This window comes from Sander vitreus, chromosome 6 (assembly GCF_031162955.1).
Source record: "Sander vitreus isolate 19-12246 chromosome 6, sanVit1, whole genome shotgun sequence".
Taxonomy (NCBI): domain Eukaryota; kingdom Metazoa; phylum Chordata; class Actinopteri; order Perciformes; family Percidae; genus Sander; species Sander vitreus.
The window spans coordinates 32,339,150-32,356,903 of NC_135860.1; the positions used below are offsets into that span (position 1 = coordinate 32,339,150).

The 17,754-nt window shown below is 39.4% G+C and overlaps 2 protein-coding genes across 8 annotated transcripts in view; both read left to right on the top strand.

The window, feature by feature from the left end:
• The first annotated feature begins 440 nt into the window (after positions 1-440).
• Positions 441-8,218, top strand: osr2 (odd-skipped related transciption factor 2). 4 transcript variants are annotated; one of them, XM_078251954.1, is made up of 4 exons: positions 441-524; positions 6,260-6,949; positions 7,306-7,405; positions 7,727-8,218. In XM_078251954.1, the coding sequence occupies exons 2-4, from the start codon at positions 6,297-6,299 to the stop codon at positions 7,907-7,909; spliced, it is 936 nt and encodes a 311-aa protein (XP_078108080.1). In that variant the 5' UTR covers positions 441-524; positions 6,260-6,296; the 3' UTR covers positions 7,910-8,218. The 4 variants fall into 4 exon arrangements, with proteins under 4 accessions (XP_078108080.1, XP_078108078.1, XP_078108081.1 ...); XM_078251952.1 differs by having other exon boundaries at positions 460-539; XM_078251955.1 differs by having other exon boundaries at positions 460-539; positions 7,809-8,218.
• A 3,982-nt stretch (positions 8,219-12,200) lies between these two features.
• Positions 12,201-17,754, top strand: part of vps13b (vacuolar protein sorting 13 homolog B) — a 352,525-nt gene continuing 346,971 nt past the window's right edge. For 3 of the 4 annotated variants that reach the window (XM_078253791.1, XM_078253793.1, XM_078253790.1), the window contains exons 1-4: positions 12,201-12,320; positions 14,798-14,856; positions 15,090-15,248; positions 16,857-17,000. In XM_078253791.1, coding sequence (XP_078109917.1) covers positions 14,827-14,856; positions 15,090-15,248; positions 16,857-17,000 — 333 coding nt within the window. In that variant the 5' untranslated portion in view covers positions 12,201-12,320; positions 14,798-14,826. The remainder of the gene's footprint in view (positions 12,321-14,797; positions 14,857-15,089; positions 15,249-16,856; positions 17,001-17,754) is intronic. The other variant, XM_078253789.1, reaches the window with a different exon arrangement.

A 17,754-nucleotide genomic window follows, 5' to 3' on the forward strand; every position in this document is an offset into this window, starting at 1 on the left:
CCAAAAGAAAAGATACAACTTTACCTTTGAACAAAAACAAACAGTAGCAGCCTAATCAGGTTTTTATAATAGCAGATTCTATTTTCTTATTGTGTCTATTATGGCTGAAAAACTCAAATCTGCTGCCCTGTGCCTTATTAATGACACATTCATTTAACATTTAAAAAAAGACTCTAAAAGAGACACTATATGAAAAACCATTTCTCTAGAAGTGCACAATTTCAGGTAAAGAGTGTGATGTGGAGGAAAATGTGACTATGAGGGTCTTTGAGTGTAAATACCCATCTTGAGAGCTGTTGCTGGGACAGGATGAGTGAGAATGTAGGTGGGGATGTGGGGGCTCTGAAACCACAGCAGGTAAGAGTGACAGGTTTACCTCCCCCTGCTCGTATACTATGGGCCTGACATCCTGTCTGTCAACATGCACAGAGACATGGTAACACAGAGAGACAAACAGACCCCGTCACACTCCAGAACAGAACAGCCCAGCAGCTCCATGCCTTCTGTCAAGGACTAGCCTGCATGTGAGTATAACAGAGGTAAGCACATTTTGGAAGCAAGGTTACATCATATGCAGGATAAAATAGTAAATAGAAAAAAAACAATTAAATAGTAGCAGCTAAATATGTTATCACAATATCAGAAGGGGCATATTGAGATCTTAAGAGCTGGGAAACTGAATATCTAAATCAATAACACTTTTGGAAAGAGAAATAAACATCTGTAGGTCTATCTCTTTCTGACCCTGAGAAGAATACACATTATGAACACATCAGCAATATTGTGAGGGGAATATTATGTTACAATATTAGTTAAGAAAAAGCCCGAATGAGACTGACATCTAAAAAGATATATATTTTAAAACTTCCATTAGACCAGACTAGGGAATGTGATATTACACATTTATATAAAGGCCTATAGGCCTATATATCAAAACCTTTATCAGGACATTTTCTGAATACAGTCATTCTGTGACAAGTGAAGTCCAAAGTTGAATTATGTCTTAAATCTTTTTGTGCAAATCCATGAGAGCTCTATAGTGCTTTATTAGTAATCTGTACTAGTCTTCTTCTCTGTCACTCAGTGTTATTGGAAGAGGAGTGCCGGCCATTACAGGCTTGGCAGCTGCACTGAGCTGCAACACTGATACTCTGTGGGAGTCAGATTATCATAGAGAATGATGGCGGCTGCAGGGGACTCCGGGCAGGGCCAAAGGGCAAGGCACTAACTCACTGGCTCTGACATTAGCCCAACTATAAAGAATACAGCAATCCCATAGCACAGACTGGTGTAACCGTCAAATAGAAAAGTTTACATAAAGGCCTGTCAGGAACACTGGAACAAGATAAAATTCCACAGTGTTTTCAAGGTGCAGCTATAAACTTATTATGGACTATCTGACGTCATACGTTTAAGTATGTAACTGTGATATTATAGCAGATAACAAGCACAAAAAGACGCACACTCACCACCCAGCACCATTACCAACAGTAATGCAGAAATACCATGAAGTAAAATATTGTTTTACTGTCAAATGTATCTGCAGTACCACAACAATATGAGTCCATGTCACATAATACTAATAACTTTATATTTCATCGTGGATGTCGTATACATAGATAGCTTTAATAGCTTTAATTAAAGAAAAACGCTCGGTTCCCCTAGGAAGTCGGTACTTTCCTCACAGAAAATATTGTACCTCTATTTTGTCAGATTTAAATTAATTCCGATTGTATAGATTACTGGTAATATATATATATAAATCTATATATATATATGTATATATATATATATATATATATATATATGTCAGTGTTATGGACCAGCCCGAGAGATATTTAAAAAAATAAATAACGTATGGTTATTTCAATGGCCTTTTTCCAGTGACCAAAAATAAACACAATTTACATTGTTATACATTTCCGAGAAAAGGATATGTTGAGAAAATGTCACCGTGTGTAATGCAAAAATGTGGGGTTTTATGTCTTCTAATCTGTCTGCAATGCTCAGTGTTTTGACAGTGAAGATGGAGCCCTGGGTGATGTGAAACCGAACTAAAAACCACAAGCATGTTGGGTGCAGAAAATGTTCTGCAGCTCTAAGAAAAAACGAAAAATTAGGTTACATGAGCTCTTGGTCTTTTATTGTTATCTCTCACATAATGAACTGAGATCTGCCTGGCCCATGTGCACTCATTTCAATTATTAACTCGGATTTAAAGACTTGAGTGAATAGGTCAGAAGCTCCAATGATCCGGTTCAGTAGTGAGTTCAGTTGTTATTGCTTTCCGTCTATTAGGCTCAATTAGTTTTGTTTTATCCTAAAAAAAAAATATATATATATATATATATTTTAACGCATGCATGATGCAGCCATGCAGTTTTCAACGATGTCGGCAGAAAATATGAAGTTGCTCCAACAGGCAGTGTTCTGTCAGAGCCGCAAACAGCGTGTTGTTTTGTTAAAGTCCCAACAGGCGGCGCTGCAGACCAACTCTGCACAGCAAAGACGAGAAGTGCAGCCACTGCGGCACTCAGCATTACACATTGCATATTCATGTTAAAAACATGAATATGTGTTTACACGTAGTAGAAAATGTAGTTTTCCTCCATTTTTTATTTTTTTTTGTCATGCATAGTAAAATGATAAGATAATTAAAGAAAATTAAAAATTAATAATTGAACACAACAAGATCATTAGTCTACATTTTGACGTTTCACTGACATAGCCTAAATACCAGCAGGCTTTGAAAAAAAAAATCACTAAAAATATATAGGCCTATATTTTGTTAAATGAATAGTCAATGAACTTTTTCGGTGGCGTTTCGATAGAACATTCTACAAATCAAGCATCTTGGTTTTAATACCAACCTGTTGAAGTAGAGCCTGCGCGTTTGCGTGAAGCCGCTTCTCTGCGTGTGTTGCGCAAAGAGGCGCAACTTTATCTTTTGATTCGGGCTGTCAAAAGTCTTTATTACTTTGCATCTAAATCTGTGGCCAGAAACAACCCGCAATCCAATTCAAGAGCAGTCTACTCAATCTCATTTACTCTGTCACTTTCAATAAATCCAATACAAAAAAAAATATTGGACGATGTGTATGAAATTACATGAAGTTTTGTATCTGCTTTAGAACAATAAAAAAATAAAAAGCTTTTCCTGATTAAGGCTGATCTCAAGACATAGGCTATAGTTCCTCAACATATTACAGACTTTTTTTTATTGCACACAATTAATCAAATATAATCGAATGTCAATTCATTTTTGGAGAACAAAAGGGATGATTTGTGTGGCAAGCCTTTATAGTTGTAAATAATACGGGTAAAACTGTCCAGACAACGTGTGTGACGTTTTCATGACGAGTTAATTAGTCCATTTTATTTAAGTGTTTCACACAATTTGATGAGAAATATCAAACAGTACAGAGAGAAATCGTTGTCAAAGTGGCGTTTACTGTTGTACATTTGTTCACCATGCTGCTGATCTCAGGGTGTGTGTTTTTTTTTTTTTGTTTGTTACAAACCTCAGAATATTTTTAATCTTACCACAAACAAATAAAACGATTTAATGTGGTGGCTCTTGCATGTGCCCTTCATTCTCGCAAATGGAGTATATGGTTTCAAAAAAAATCTTGTAAGCAGGCTCAAGTATCCAAAAGCACGTTTTCAAAAAGCGTGGAGTTGGAGGAAAAGAAAAAAAAAAAACGAGCAGCGTTTCCTCCTGCGCTTCCAATCATGTCTCCAAAAGAAGGTATCAGCCTTGGCTATATGGTGTATGAGAGGTGTCAGAGGAGGCAGGTTGAGCCGAACACGCTTCTCTACTATGGTCTGGAGCCCTAGTTGCTATCCAAACACAAATAAACAGAGGAGGAACATTGGAGTTAATGATAGAGGAGGGGGGTGGAGGCGTGTCGGAGGGCGGGCTGAGCGCTCCAGAGCCCCGGAGCCCTGAAAAGTGAAGGACCGGTGCGTTACGCACACTTCCAGCCCCAGCTCCGGACGGGACTCCCACGCTGCTGCTGTCTCTCCTCCTAACTTCTTCGCCTCTTTCCACAACTTTTCACAACTTGTCAGATCTCTGCAAAGGTCCGAGACATCACAGCTGACTGCATGGCTACATGAAAGTTTCATGGACTTGGAACTTGGAAAACTTTTAGCGGCGCTTTATTGGAGCTCGTCGCCTCTATAGTTACTGTGGATTACTGACATAACGCAGGACCTTTGGCAGCTATTTATTGGGGTAAGATTCTGTTTGGCAGGGTATATGTCAGTCTTCTGCAGGAAGGGAACCCAACATCACTCAACTCACTTGTCAGAATTCTTTTTTTTTATTTAAAGAAAAAATGTTTACTTTACTGTTTGAGCTGTAAACCAAAGAGATCAAACTGTTAAAAAAAGGGCAACTTTTCATGAAAAGAAAGTTAAATAGAAAGTTGTTTTTTAGACGTGATTATTGCTTCGTGGTGATCACCACCTTGAGAGGTCATAGTTCACCCACGTTTTGACTTCACTGGTCTCTGTCCACAGTGTATATACCATTGCCAAAATAGAAATTGCCAAGAGCACGACAAGACGCATAGACACATTAGGCTGCTGTCAAAGTTTAAATGAAGTCCAAGGGTTATTGAGAGAAGAACAGGTTGAACAAAGTTGTACATATGGGGAAAGAACAACAAGTGCCTGCATGGTGACTTATGTTGCACCTGTGCAAACTTACATTTGAACCTTATCCCGTTAAAAGGGAAAGCAAAGTCGAAAGAATTCAAAGATCCGTGAAACAAATGTAACGACCTGACCCAAACAAGCGACCAGCCCTCCGGCTACCATGTAGCAGGACTTTCACTCTGCAAGTGTGAATACTGCCTTAATCTCCAGAATGTGCAGGTTAGACAGGCTTGTGACATATTGTGTTAAAATACGATTTTGGTCTGACCTGTCAAAAACATATTATCCAAACACAGAAAACCTTTCATTTTTCTTTCTCGACCAACTGTAAAGGTCAGCTCGCCGTCGCACCGCTGGCTTGCTGCCAGTCCCGCTTTCACCATCCGGAGTCTTGAACTTACACGGTTTTCTTTTCTTGTGTGGGAAAACATAACTTGTCATCCCCACAAACATGGAACCAGGCCTTCAAATGTTCTTGCAGTCAGTTCACCTTATCTGTCCTACATTGTGGAGCTAGGTAGCTCCTGCTTTATTTAACTCAAACATTGTTTTGCAGAAAAGTGGGTAGAAATGCCCAGAGGATGTTCTCTTGCCCATGGGAAACCCGCATTATTCAAAATAAAAAAAACAAAAAACATGCAGCCTTAAATAAAATAGACCTAACAGCTTAATATTAGAACTATGAAATGAACTGGCTGCTATCCGCAAATATGAAAATAAAAAAGGACATACCTTTACAGTAGAGATTAAAGTAACTTTCTTGTGGGTAATAATATCCAGCATTTGTGCGTTTTGCTCATGACTCATGCGCATATTTGAGCTCTGCTTGCAAAATGTTAAACTTCTACACAACTAGTACATACAGAGCACTTGTTATGCGTTGTGAAACACCAACTACAGCTGTCAAAAACAACAATGTGTCTTCGCTAATTACCTCGTATGAGATTTAGCGCTTTATTCAGAGTGATCTGGATGTGTAATTTACACTGTCAATCGATGCCATATGACTCTTTCACACCCACTTAATTGAATTACAGTTTCGATGACTGATTTATTTTTATGAAATTACTCTGAAGCGCATCTCTGTTTTTAAAAGACAAACTGCTTAAACTAATGCGTCAATATACGTGTTTATAATCTCGCTGTGGTTTTGCTCATGACAAACAGTGTTTTATTTGTCATTATCAGTATAGGAAAATACTGCTGAATCTTAACAAGAGTCTCAATGTATTTACCCAATCAGCTCATCAGTCCATTACTTAGTGCAAATTATTATTATTATTATTATTTTTATTATTATTATTAGAGTCATTCAATTGCGCGCTAATCTGAGCACAATTGATTAGAGGAGTATAATCCCCTTTTGTGACATCATTTCAATGAAATAAATGATATTATGTTAGAATAAAAAATATGTATCTCAGTGTATTTAAAGTAAAATAGTAGTCTATAGTAAACAGGTGTTTTTTTGCTGTAACATGATCACTAAGTGAAGGTCACAATTTGCCTGCCTTTTATTTTTTTTTATTTTTTTTTACCAGAGACTCTAATGCGACATTTCCACATAACACTCATCGTTTTGTATTCCTGCCCTTAGGTGTATCACCGTGTCTTCTGCAGAGGTCTGAGCCGAGATGGGGAGCAAAGCCCTGCACGCTCCGATCCCCCTGCACCCGGCCCTCCAGCTCACAAACTACTCCTTCCTGCAGGCCGTCAACACTTTCCCCGCGGACCAGCTGCAGGGACTGTATGGCCTCAGCGCTGTGCAAACCATGCACATGAACCACTGGACTCTTGGTTACCCGCACATCCAAGGACTGAGGTCGACGATCACAGAGATGGCAGCCGCCCAGGGTCTGATGGACCCCAGGATTCCCTTCCCAGGGTTACCCTTCACAACCGCAGCGCAGCTCTTCCATCCAAAACAAGCCGCCGTTGCGCACGGCATCCCCTCGCTGCACAAGGACAGGCCGAGGTTTGACTTCGCCAACCTGGCCCTCGCTGCCACTCAGGAGGACCCGCCGAAAGCTGCGGATCTGGTGAAGTTGGCGTCGGGACTAGGGGGAACCATCTCCGAGCTGAGCAAGCTATCCCCGGACAGAAAGCCCACCCGGGGCAGGCTCCCATCCAAGACTAAAAAGGAATTTATTTGCAAGTTCTGCGGCAGGCATTTCACCAAGTCCTACAACCTCCTCATCCACGAGAGGACCCACACAGATGAACGGCCCTATACCTGTGATATTTGCCACAAGGCCTTTAGAAGGCAAGACCATCTCAGAGACCACAGGTAAGACTTTATTTAAAAAAATATATTTTTTAGCAGATACGCTCAGGGTTAGGAGGGGTCTCAAATTCCCCGCAATATTCCTGATTTTGCACGTGATTTAAATATGTGTACCGGTGTTTAACTAAACAACATCTTCAGGGCTTGCAATTAAAAATAGATATCCTTAATTTTGCTACAACATACAGGCTGTACCCAGAGTTTTCTCCATGAGGGCGCTAAAGCACTTTTACGCATTAAGTTGGACGCTTATAAGTTGCACAGTAGAGCTTTTTCGCCCTATGACTCGGGTTTATAACAGCTACAAGCGATTCCATGCATGATCAGACATTTGATTAAGTGTTATTTCTGTTTTACAGATACATCCACTCCAAGGAAAAACCATTCAAATGTCAAGAATGTGGGAAGGGATTCTGTCAGTCTCGAACTCTAGCCGTCCATAAAACCTTACATATGCAGGTAAGCTGGAAATATTAACACACACCATGCTTTTATCCTCACTAAACTATGTGATACCTCATGATCATACTTCACCTGTAATGCACTGTCTACTGCATGCATGGGGCTCACAGTCTCACAAAATAATTGCGTTTGGCCAGTTACTATATTAAAACAGAAAATGTGCGTAAGAGACACATACAATTTATGTGAAAATGTGTGTAAATCCGTTATAGAGTTATAAGTGACACAATAGTGGATTTATGCAGATGAATGATAATTTATATAGACGTTCTATACAATTAAAGGGAATAATCCTTTGCTTGCTTTAAATCTAAACAGGAATCTCCCCACAAATGCCCCACATGCGGAAGAACCTTTAATCAAAGAAGTAACCTGAAAACTCACCTTCTCACCCATACAGACATCAAGCCCTACAGCTGTGGCCGCTGCGGAAAGGTGTTTCGGCGCAACTGTGACTTGCGACGGCACAGTTTGACGCACAGCCCACATCAGGACTACTAGCCTGGACAGACTAACAAAATAACAATGGACAAAACGCAGGAAGACAAGCCACCGACTGTTTTTGTTCAAAGACAATCTCCAAATCAGGACACGTTTACTGCCGCACATTTCAGAGTGGGATTTGGTTGCATCTCAAGTGGGACAGCAGCGGAGCCATGGCCATGTCCAGCTTTCACACCACCTGTAAATATCAAGACCATGTACATAATGTTGCTTTTTTTATTTTATTTTTCCGATCTTGAAATGATAAAGTTGTCAACAAGCAGTCACACGTTTAAAGTATGTTAAATTGTATTTTAGAAATAAATACTTCCATGATATATTTGCATTTGCTCTGTCTTTATTCCAAGTTCCCCATTGCTGACACGAGACACATTGTTAAAGCCCAAAAGCAAAATTGACATGAAACCGTTTATCGTGGCCATCAAATTAATAGTCTCTATGTTTACAACCGGCAGACAGTGAGAGCTTAGTGTGGCTTTTTAAAAAAAATTTTTTTATAGTAGACCAGCAGATGTCAGTTAGCAGCTATAGGGAGTATGACATGTCTTCCAGGACATACAGGAATGTCAGTAAAATACAGAATCATCCTTTTTTTTTTTGAGTGATAATTGATTACGTAGCCTATAGTCAAGCAATTTAAATGTTTGTTTTTTAATAAAATGACAATCATATAATGATTAGCCTATTGAACAGAATTGTCTAACATCCGCCTATTGGTGTTTTTGTAAGTAGCCTAAGAGAATGATTGAGCTCCGTTATTCCCTATTGTCTTCGATGTTTAGAGTTTAAAGAGGCTGATTAATATTCTATTAGCCACATTAGCAGCAGCCATATCGCGCCTTTATCTACATCACCTCTGATATCATAATCGACTTACAAAGCGACACAAGGAGTCACCAGAGCAAAGGAAGCAATGTAACCCGAGGAGAAGAGACGTGGCCGGTATACTGTCAACACATTCTTTTTTGTTGGGAGGGGAAATAATCAAGGTGAATTCATTCATCCCTTTTACACTACAAACAAACACAACTGATTTGTTCCTGTTTTTGACCCTGTCTCAGACCCCACATCAACATGCAGGTTTTTTTTTTTTTTGAGCATTTTCATAATTTATAACAACATCATATAACTGAGGAGACTTAGTAGCCTACAATTCGATTCTGCAAATCAAAGCTGAGCCAATTTGAACTCGGTCGTTGTTCCATTGATTCATTCACACAGTATAATCATTGTACCGATTTAAGAAAAAAGAAGCAGGTTCACCGGGAAGGAGTGGGCGCGTTTGGTTTTGCCTAAACACCCAGGTTTAGACAGATTTTTTATGTAAAAAAATAAATAAAAAATCCAAGATTTGGATTTTATCCAACTGTGTTCGGCCACTGTCAGATCAAAATGCGCTTGAATATTAACCACCAGGACTATGCCCTGTGGCAGAATAAGATCATCTATAATATCTTTTTTTAATTTATATATATATATATATATATATATATATATATATATATATATATATATATAATTCAGTGAAGACAAAGTGAGATTCTCTCCCTCTGACTCCTATAAAGTGCTCTGCCTTTCTGTGTTACTTGGCCTTCAGGCCTGTCGTTTCATGATTTCACCACTGAAGACTCGTTTGAAAACCTAATTTTCACCTGACAGTGCAATTAATTGCTTGAAAAAAAAGCATTTATATTTAATGGGCTCTAAAGGGTCTGGAATTAGTGGTTATAGTAACAACAGGCGATTTAAAACAGCGCTCGTTGCTGCTGAGAGGCCATTAACTAAGGCCCATTATTACGCACTGCAGGCTTTTCCTAATGGTTTTCTAAATGGAAAGGCAACGAAATGCAACGTCTCCAGCAAGCTTATATTCATAAAACAAAAATTGAGCTTCTTAATAATCATCCGGGGGAGGGAAAAAAAAGCATGCTTATCACTAAAAATGAAAACCTACAAACAATGCAAATATGAAAAGATGGCGCAATTATAATAATAATGATGATGATGATGATGATGATATAATAACGACAACAACCTGGGCATTTTTATTCTATTTACAAACGAGTTCAAAGTGACTTCTAAACATTGTATTTAAATCTCTATTATCTCGTGGTTAAATCATTTGATTGTAGTTATATATTATAATCAACTTAAATAAACGAAACAATTCTAAAGCTAATTGCTAAATATGTCTTCATGTTGAAACGCTAAATGCGACAAGTCAGTGTGTAACTGTAACTGATGCGGTCTACATGAATGTGTATGATAAAGATATTTAATTGAAAATCAAGGAGTCCTCTCACAGGTGAACTAAACTGTGTTGGCCTACATTTTTTAAACATGGCTAGTCTTCGTTTTTCTTTCATGTGTAAAGACGTGGACGGCAACTGATCACCAAGAGAGTCTATTTTCTCAGCTCAAATGTATTGCGTCAATGGAAATAGCCTACTGTCCTGGAGGGACAAGGGTACAGTGATCCCATTATCTAACAACAGAACAAACTATACGTCGTCATTTTATTTATTAGCCTACTGGCTACACCAAAGAATGCCAGATTGAGCCAATGACCTGACTACATGGTGCCTAGGTGTGGCCTATAGATAACATGGAATCACGTAGGCCGTGCTTTCTTCGTCACTTAAAGGCACATCGGCCCGAATAGACTTTAGGATAATGACAGAAATAGTGAGTGCGCGCTACACGCACACATTGTGTCTCACGCACAAGGTTGGCAAAGAGTGGACAGACACATGGTGAACTTCATCGGTGACCGGGCCATGTGGACTGTGTACTCAGGAAGCTTTATCTAACTGACAGGGAGAGGCTGCACTGACAGGCCTCTGAGCCCCGCTGCTCTGACTTCATATGGTCTCCACATGACCCTCTGCGGCCTGTGACAGACATCCACTTTTTATTTCAGCCACAGTGCCTGTAATGACCCTAAAAAAATAAAAATAAAAAGTCCCTAAAATGCACCAAACTCGCTTTGAATCAATACTGACGTCAAAGAAGCAATTGTACAGGGACTTTATAGCTTTCAGAACTAGAATCTTTTAGGTGTATTTGTTTCAGCAGATTGAGACTTATTTGTGAGCTCTAATTAGTCATTTCAATGTTGTCTAGCTATTAAAAACAACAGCTAGCAGGTGCATTTGGCAGAAACTGACAAACTGCAGGTACAAAAAGTACACGGGCGTGTACAAGTTTGAAGTAAAGTCTGACTCTGTCTTTCACTCCGATATTAGGCCTATATTTATCAAAGCCAGGTTTTGACTCTAAGGTCATTCCTGTTGCTGAAACAACAAAAGACCACGAATGACAAATATAGGCAACTTTAGTTTTGATAGTTTTGTTAACTTTAGAATTCATTGTCATAGAATGTGCTACTGCGTTTTAATTTCCACTAGGCTGTATGTAGCCTACCTGTTATTCCAATAACACATCTGTAAATTGCAGTGCGCCTCCAGTTGCATATGTTAACATTATGACAGTTCGTGTCATATTTTGGATTAGATCAGCCCCACAATAAACTGTTTAAAAACCAGACAGGTGACCCATGTGAACCGAAATGCAAAGATCCCTTTATAGGCTTCATTATTTCCATTGACGTTTCCGTAGGTCTCGGTCTCAGTAGCCTATCTGAAGATAATCTCTGTTCTTGAAATGAAACCCATGTAAAAGTAGGACTTTTAAAAAATAAAATAATTCAATAATAATCATTTCAAGAAAAATGTGCCGACATGTTGACACTTTTCAGGGGCTGCCCATTGAGAAGTGTAATATCTACTCTCTCAGCAAAGGTGAGATTCCTCGGCCTTGTAAGCTTAATTTAAGTGCTATGGGCGTGCGAAAGAAATGACGAATATTACGTCAAATGATGCATTCCCGTGCTCCTCGTAAATACCAACACAGAGAGCTCGGTTGGTGTGACTACAAGCAAACATTGATTGGAAATTGAATATGTGCTGCTATTTGTTTTTAAACCAACTGGCACTACGGTACCAGGTGCTGCAGTATCCGATTTCGGACCACAGATCGCCTGTATATACATAAATATATGGGAAGAGACAATGTGCATCAAGCAATTCGCACGTTCTCATAGATTTCTTTTTTAGCGATCTCTGAAGTCAGTCCTCTGAATATCAAATTCAATCCGGTCACGCATTGCGGGAAATTTCTAGTGTCCCGCTTGCCACTATTTTGCATACATTTTGTGCACTTAACTGCGAAACGCAAATTTCCAAAAAACATAAAGGCAACACCAGACATACGGAAGCCGAGTTGGTGTTTACTGATGACGTTTGGGCTAAAGCCATGGAGCGATGAGGCTAACGTCAGTTAACAGGATGAATATGTTATATTAAACGTCGAATTCAAGAAATAGCTACAGGATACAAGCGGGAGTCAAGTAAGCAGTGGGGTTTCTATATTTACCTGTGGCTGCATGTTTTATTCAGCCAAACGAAGTTAGGCTCACTTCTTTCTAGCAGTTAGCTTAGCTTCTTTGCTCTGCTGCTCTGGTGTAACTTATAACGCTAGTGACAGGAAAGCATAGATAGCCTCTCTGGCTAACTACTCCGCAGTAAGTTATTTCTTATTAGCTACGCAGCACGACGCTGCTTCATTTACAACCCCAAGTTATATTTAGTTACATTGTTATGTATTTGGAAATTAAGTCTCTAACCACTGCTGGCGTTTCTCCTCGAGTCGCATGCTTAAAAACACATTAACAAGCAGGCTAATTCAGGTGAATTAAAATGTAGCCACTTCAAAGCAGAAACACTGACATGTGTTTTAAAACAGTTAGTAACGTTACAACCTTGACCTGCAACCCATAAGAGCAGAATTCTCATTCTGTCTCTGGGGAGTGTGCATATCAGCTCTAGCGTTACATGACCAACTGTAGTTACACCTTCAGCCAACCTAGATACAACTTAGAATTTGGCTAGTTTTAAAATGCACATACCGGTAATATGTATGACCTTGCGTGGTAGGGTAAGTAAGTAAGTAAGTAGTATACGTTTTTTTGTATAGTATCTTTCTAGAGCACACGTCACAAAGTGGTTCATAATAAAAGACAAACAAGCTAATAAAAGACAGAGCAACATAGAGGACATGAAGAAATGCTAACATTTAACCTTTTTACTGGTGTCCACAGAGCTTTAGTCCAATGGAAGCCAGTTCCAAAATGTAGGAGCTACAACCTCAAAAGCCCAGTTTGTTTGTCTTGAGCAAAGAACAACAACAACAACAATAGGCCTTTTTCAAATAGATATTTCGTCATAGCAAGAAAGGCACAGGTGTACTACTTTATATAATTAATTATGGCTCCATTCCGTTTAAGTGTCCCAATACGACTTGCCAGTGAGTCAACAAGCACAGTACTGCTGTAAAATACAGTGGGGAGAACAAGTATTTGATACACTGCTGATTTTGCAGGTTTTTCCACTTACAAAGCATGTAGAAGTCTGTCATTTTTATCATAGGTACACTTCAACTGTGAGAGACGGAATCTAAAACAAAAATCCAGAAAATCACATTGTATGATTTTTAAGTAATTCATTTGCATTTTATTGCATGACATAAGTATTTGATACATCAGGAAAGCAGAACTTAATATTTGGTACAGAAACCTTTGTTTGCAATTACAGAGATCATACGTTTCCTGTAGTTCTTGACCAGGTTAGCACACACTGCAGCAGGGATTTTCGCCCACTCCTTCATACAGACCTTCTCCAGATCCTTCAGGTTTCGGGGCTGTCGCTGGGCAATACGGACTTTCAGCTCCCTCCAAAGATTTTCTATTGGGTTCAGGTCTGGAGACTGGCTAGGCCACTCCAGGACCTTGAGATGCTTCTTACGGAGCCACTCCTTAGTTGCCCTGGCTGTGTGTTTCGGGTCGTTGTCATGCTGGAAGACCCAGCCACGACCCATCTTCAATGCTCTTACTGAGGGAAGGAGGTTGTTGGCCAAGATACATGGCCCCATCCATCCTCCCCTCAATACGGTGCAGTCGTCCTGTCCCCTTTGCCGAAAAGCATCCCCAAAGAATGATGTTTCCACCTCCATGCTTCACGGTTGGGATGGTGTTCTTGGGGTTGTACTCATCCTTCTTCTTCCTCCAAACACGGCGAGTGGAGTTTAGACCAAAAAGCTCTATTTTTTGTCTCATCAGACCACATGACCATCTCCCATTCCTCCTCTGGATCATCCAGATGGTCATTGGCAAACTTCAGACGGGCCTGGACATGCGCTGGCTTGAGCAGGGGGACCTTGCGTGCGCTGCAGGATTTTAATCCATGACGGCGTAGTGTGTTACTAATGGTTTTCTTTGAAACTGTGGTCCCAGCTCTCTTCAGGTCATTGACCAGGTCCTGCCATGTAGCTCTGGGCTGATCCCTCACCTTCCTCATGATTATTGATGCCCCACGAGGTGAGATCTTGCATGGAGCCCCAGACCGAGGGAGATTGACCATCATCTTGAACTTCTTCCATTCTTTCTAATAATTGCGCCAACAGTTGTTGCCTTCTCACCAAGCTGCTTGCCTATTGTCCTGTATCCCATCCCAGCCTTGTGCAGGTCTACAATTTCATCCCTGATGTCCTTACACAGCTCTCTGGTCTTGGCCATTGTGGAGAGGTTGGAGTCTGTTTGATTGAGTGTGTTTGGACAGGTGTCTTTTATACAGGTAACGAGTTCAAACAGGTGCAGTTAATACAGGTAATGAGTGGAGAACAGGTGGGCTTCTTAAAGAAAAACTAACAGGTCTGTGAGAGCCGGAATTCTTACTGGTTGGTAGGTGATCAGATACTTATGTCATGCAATAAAATGCAAATTAATTATTTAAAAATCATACAATGTGATTTTCTGGATTTTTGTTTTAGATTCCGTCTCTCACAGTTGAAGTGTACCTATGATAAAAATACAGACTTCTACATGCTTTGTAAGTAGGAAAACCTGCAAAATGGGCAGTGTATCAAATACTTGTTCTCCCCACTGTATATACGCTGTGAAAAAATGTGTATTCTCTGGTCCAGGCTTCAGAAGCAGTGGTGTTTAAAAAAACATGACATTGGGATATAATGGCGAAATACATTGAATACATACATACTGTAATGTTCAAATAAACATAGCGTTGAATGACAATGTTTTCTTCAATGTGTGATGCATGTGCAGCCCAGGGACAAGATGTTGGAGTCCTATGTCACACCACTCCTGATGAGCTATGTGAACAAGTATATTAAGAATCTGAAGCCATCTGACCTGCAGCTGTCTCTCTGGGGAGGAGATGTAGTGCTCAGCAAGTTGGACCTGAAACTGGATGTGCTGGAACAGGTATATTGAATGCCCTCTGCTTTCTTTAACTTTTTCACAAGACCAAGACAAGACTTATTGGGATGACAGACATTGTATTTTTTCATTTAATGGCACATGAATAGGCAATGTGGTTATTTTGTATGCAGGGATGCCATGCAGTTCTGATGAATGATAGTCATGAGTTAGTGCTCAGTGCTGCTAGTGGGAGAAATATGAACTATGGTGTTTTCGTATCCATACACAATTAATGCCAAACAGGTTTTTAGATTGCCATCGGTGGCTCTATGCAGTAATTAGTGCAATGAAGTCATATCAGTTTTCTAATACCTAATGTCTCGTTCCTGCATATATTATAAAAAATAAATGTTTTTACATTTCACTTATTTTTTTACCGCAAAGGATTTAAGTTGTGTTTGCTCGTTGTGTTCTTTTTTCAGGTTATTGCACTTTTACTTATTGCTTTTGTTCAAAAATATTGGTCATCCAGGTACATGCAAGATATGTACAGTTAAGATATTAATGGATTGGATCTTTAAGCATTTTAAAATGACTACCTTTAGAATTTTTGTCTCAAGAAAAGAAGCATACAAACATGACAATGCTAACATTGCCGAATGTCTTTACAATAAAGTCAGAATTTAAGCTGTTCCACTTAGAACATAAAATAAAGTAAAATGTTTGGAAAGGAATTAATGTGTGGAGGGTAAGCATGTGCCCCACTAACATATTTTTCCCATTAACTCTACATCTGAGCTACAGTGTATAGAGTCACGGTCTATTGCCTTGACTAGCATCAGAAAAAAGCAGCAATGCTTATCAGCCAGGCACAGACAGTATCTTTACTGTCATTTTATTATTTTGGAGGAGTTGATAGATTTACTCAGATATTTTACTCTGCAGTGTTATTTTGACACAGGGAGCTTTTTTTCACGTGTAATGCCTGAATTAGATCAATCTGCCACGACAAGGTAAAATAATTGTCTTTTCTCGTGAGTGGGTTCTGACTGCTTCTGAAGATCAGTCCTAGACACTACCAAAGTCAACAGAGATGGTGATGAAAGTTCTTATTGAAAGCAGCTTTAAGCCAATTAAACAGTGGTAATTGTGTTAGGCATTGATTTGTAATGCTATGTCAGAACTTTGGCAATGACCCTCCCTTTCCCTTTGCTTTATTGCCTTTCATTTGGACAGTACCTCTTTTGAAATGTGCAATTAGAGATCGTCATCTTAATATTTTTTTGCGAAACATCGTGGGGGTTATTAAGCAGACATCTATGACCGCCTTTCTTTATACATATCTTTGGTTATGAGTTTTCGGGCTTAAATTTACAGAGGAGGGATGTACAGCTTGTGTGTAGGCAGTCTGGTTTCATGGGGCTCGTTTTTACTCAGAGTAGGTCAAGATGCAGAGTAGGGATTTGACTGTCTGAGAAAATCTGACTGATTTTGTTGAAAGTGTGACCAAGGTTCCAAATGTTGAAGCATAAGCAACATATCACCACACTTACAATGTTGTCTGCATCGTAGATGTAATACTAAAGTACAGATTGTATACTATATAGCTAGAACTATAGCTTCATAGCTATCTGTTGTTTTCATCTTCATTATGTATTTGCATATTTATAGGAGTTGAAGCTACCCTTTACATTCATGAGTGGTCACATCCATGAGCTGCGTATCCATGTCCCCTGGACCAAGCTGGGCTCGGAGCCTGTAGTCATCACCATCAACACCATGGAGTGCATCCTCAAGCTCAGGGATGGAGCCCAGGTTAGTTCTTTAGTTGTATGAGAAACACGTTATCCCAGATTCCATTATAGGGCCAAAACAGGGCTGGCCAGATCTTGTTATTAATGTGAAATTTCCTCCTCATGCCAAAGAAAAGCTTTCTCATTCGATTTTCTCTTTGTGTTTCCAAGATGTTTCATAATGGCTTTTGTTTTAAATAAACAAATGGAGATTTATTTATTTTTTTTAACATGTTGAACATTTTGACCCAGTCAAGCTTCACCCTGTGGTGGGGTTGCTGTGACAAAGTCACGCTATAATCCTGACTCGGTGTTAAATCACATGAAGAGAAACTACAACCTACTCTTTAATTTTTGGTTTATGCTGAATCCTAAAGTGTTAAATGTTTTTAATACAGTTACAGTTATGTGGTCTTGTATTTACATCAGTTACCTGCAAGTAATATAGATAGTTGTCATGTTTAAATACCATAGGTTGTTTATTCAAAGACCAAAATCACAAGGATTGTTTTTACTGTTCTAACTCTAGCTGTTTTCATTCAACTACTTTAATCCCTCTTGCCGTAATAGTTTATGTCCCACTGCTCGTGCCACCCCATACTTCAAGTTGGTTTGGTGCTTAACCCAATATGACACATTTTGTCTGACTGGCAACTCTGATTTAAATGTTTACATCTCAAATTAGCTGGCATGATGACAGACAATTACCCCCACACAAGCATCAAAGGGAGAATATGAGTCTTGGTACTATAAATTGGGAGAGTTTGTTATGGACA

What these genes read in the sequence shown, in the direction of transcription:
- osr2 (XM_078251954.1), top strand. Translation starts at nt 6,297, where the DNA reads ATGGGGAGCAAAGCCCTGCACGCTCCGATCCCCCTGCACCCGGCCCTC. An exon ending in GACCATCTCAGAGACCACAG is followed by an intron (nt 6,950 to 7,305) that starts GTAAGACTTTAT and finishes TCTGTTTTACAG; the next exon opens with ATACATCCACTCCAAGGAAA. An exon ending in ATAAAACCTTACATATGCAG is followed by an intron (nt 7,406 to 7,726) that starts GTAAGCTGGAAA and finishes AAATCTAAACAG; the next exon opens with GAATCTCCCCACAAATGCCC.